The 2,320-nt window shown below is 43.8% G+C and overlaps 1 protein-coding gene across 1 annotated transcript; it reads left to right on the top strand.

Moving 5' to 3' along the window:
- Window positions 1-247: 247 nt before the first annotated feature.
- On the top strand, window positions 248-1,978 carry mc4r (melanocortin 4 receptor). The gene is made up of 2 exons (XM_067453034.1): window positions 248-320; window positions 429-1,978. Exon 2 carries the CDS (start codon window positions 600-602, stop codon window positions 1,578-1,580), a length of 981 nt encoding a protein of 326 aa, XP_067309135.1. The 5' UTR covers window positions 248-320; window positions 429-599; the 3' UTR covers window positions 1,581-1,978.
- Window positions 1,979-2,320: the final 342 nt, after the last annotated feature.

The following is a 2,320-nucleotide window of genomic DNA, read 5'->3' as shown; positions in this document are numbered from 1 at the left end:
ATTAGTTTTAACTTTGCTCACAAGGTATACTGATCATTGTTTTAAACAACATGCCACCAAAATGCTCAATGAAAACAACTTCTTTTTTATCCTTTAGACAGAGGCAACCCCATTCATACAATTTACCTCCTTCTGATATTAGCTTACATTCACCCTCTCATTGGTGGAGAAAGCTGGGGGAGGAACCTGCACTCAGCATGCCAGAGTGTTGCTGTGGGGGCAAGAGTATCTCACTCGACTGCCTGCCAAGTGCTGGAAGCACTCTGGAGACTGCATGCATCCTTCTGAATACTGCATGCTGCTGTGTGCACTTCTAAAGAGTCAGTGTTTTTAGATTATTTCAGTTTGTCGCTGTCGCCAATCCTCTAATTCTCTGTCTGCATGTTTTTTTTTTTTAAACTCTCGATTCGTCTTGTGTTTTTATGTAGGAGGCTATTACAGCCCATTATTGGATGCTTTTGCTGCTTTGGAGGAAGAGTTATCACTGAGGTGAGATGACGGATGTTTTTACAGTATCTGCTTTCTTTGATCTACATGCTGGAGGATGTTTAGTGTGAACCTGGTTCAGACTGAAATAGATATATTAGATATTCAGAGACATGAACACCTCACATCATCATGGACTGCATCATTCATACCGGAATCACAGCCAGGGAGCTCTGCCGGTGGGAAAGCCCGATCAGGGCGAGAGAGGATCAGCCTCTGGATGCTATGAGCAGCTGCTCATCTCCACAGAGGTCTTCCTCGCGCTCGGGCTTGTCAGTCTCCTGGAGAACATTCTGGTGATTGCCGCTATTGTCAAGAACAAGAACCTTCATTCTCCCATGTATTTCTTTATCTGCAGTTTAGCTGTAGCAGACTTGTTGGTCAGCGTCTCCAATGCTTCAGAAACGGTCGTTATGGCGCTCATCACGGGCGGCAACCTGACCAACCGAGAAAGCATCATCAAGAACATGGACAACATTTTTGACTCAATGATCTGCAGCTCGCTCTTAGCTTCCATTTGGAGTTTGTTGGCCATCGCGGTGGACCGCTACATCACGATCTTCTACGCCTTGCGCTACCACAACATCATGACCCAGCGGCGGGCGGGCATCATCATAACCTGCATCTGGACCTTCTGCACAGTCTCCGGCGTGCTCTTCATCGTGTACTCAGAGAGCACCACCGTTCTCATCTGCCTCATCAGCATGTTCTTCACCATGTTGGCGCTCATGGCCTCGCTCTACGTCCACATGTTTCTTCTAGCCCGGCTCCACATGAAGCGCATTGCTGCCCTCCCTGGCAATGGCCCTATCTGGCAGGCAGCTAATATGAAGGGGGCCATCACCATCACTATCCTGCTGGGGGTATTCGTAGTGTGCTGGGCTCCCTTTTTCTTACACCTCATCCTAATGATCTCCTGCCCCCGGAACCCTTATTGCATCTGCTTCATGTCTCACTTTAACATGTATCTGATCCTCATTATGTGCAACTCAGTCATAGACCCTCTCATCTATGCCTTCAGAAGCCAAGAAATGAGGAAGACCTTTAAGGAGATCTGCTGCTGCTGGTATGGACTGACCTCTCTGTGTGTATAAGGTTTTCTGTTTGACGTTAAGATACTGATTGTGAGATGTTGGCTTGCAAGATAGCACAAGACAACAAAGGGACAATGATGATGTAGGAGATCTGATTATACTGCATAGCTGTGCACTTTGATGCCCAGAGAAATGTGATACTATGTCTGTGCTGACCATAAAAAAATGTGAGCTAATTTGAATGACTCAAGGATCCAGTTCAGATATTTTTAGTTCATTGACATACTGTTTTGGTGTTTACTCGTATATCAGACTCATTCATTTTATCTGCTGAATAAGACATCAAAAGTGCCAATATTTAAAGCATTATATGACCGAATATTTATGCTGTGTGTTGTGATTCAGTGACTCAAGCACATGCACAATATGATTATGTTCTGTTAGCAGGTTGGTGCTGAAGACCACTGCAGCTTGAAAAATGTGTTTCAGGCTGAATTTATTTTTATATTTTTTTTTTTGCAATACCATCTGATTGTGCAATAAAAAAAGATACAAAATAGCAATTATGCCTCACAGGTTTTCTTGTGGAATTGTTAAAATGATAGCTGATATGATTCCCTGTTGAGGATTTTGCTCTACTTCACATACTATACTGTCTTGGTTTACTTTAGATTTGGTTCCATGTTCCTTCCTTCCCAGCTTCAGAGCCATAGAGCTTAAAAGGCAAATCTCTACATGCTTTTGTGAAGGTTAACCTATTGTGCTGCATAGACTCTCATCTTTCTGTCAGTTTGCACTTT

The sequence above is a fragment of the Pseudorasbora parva genome, chromosome 9 (genome assembly GCF_024679245.1).
Source record: "Pseudorasbora parva isolate DD20220531a chromosome 9, ASM2467924v1, whole genome shotgun sequence".
Classification (NCBI taxonomy): Eukaryota; Metazoa; Chordata; class Actinopteri; order Cypriniformes; family Gobionidae; genus Pseudorasbora; species Pseudorasbora parva.
Note: the sequence above shows the minus strand (reverse complement) of the source record. Positions and strands in the feature narration are given on the sequence as shown.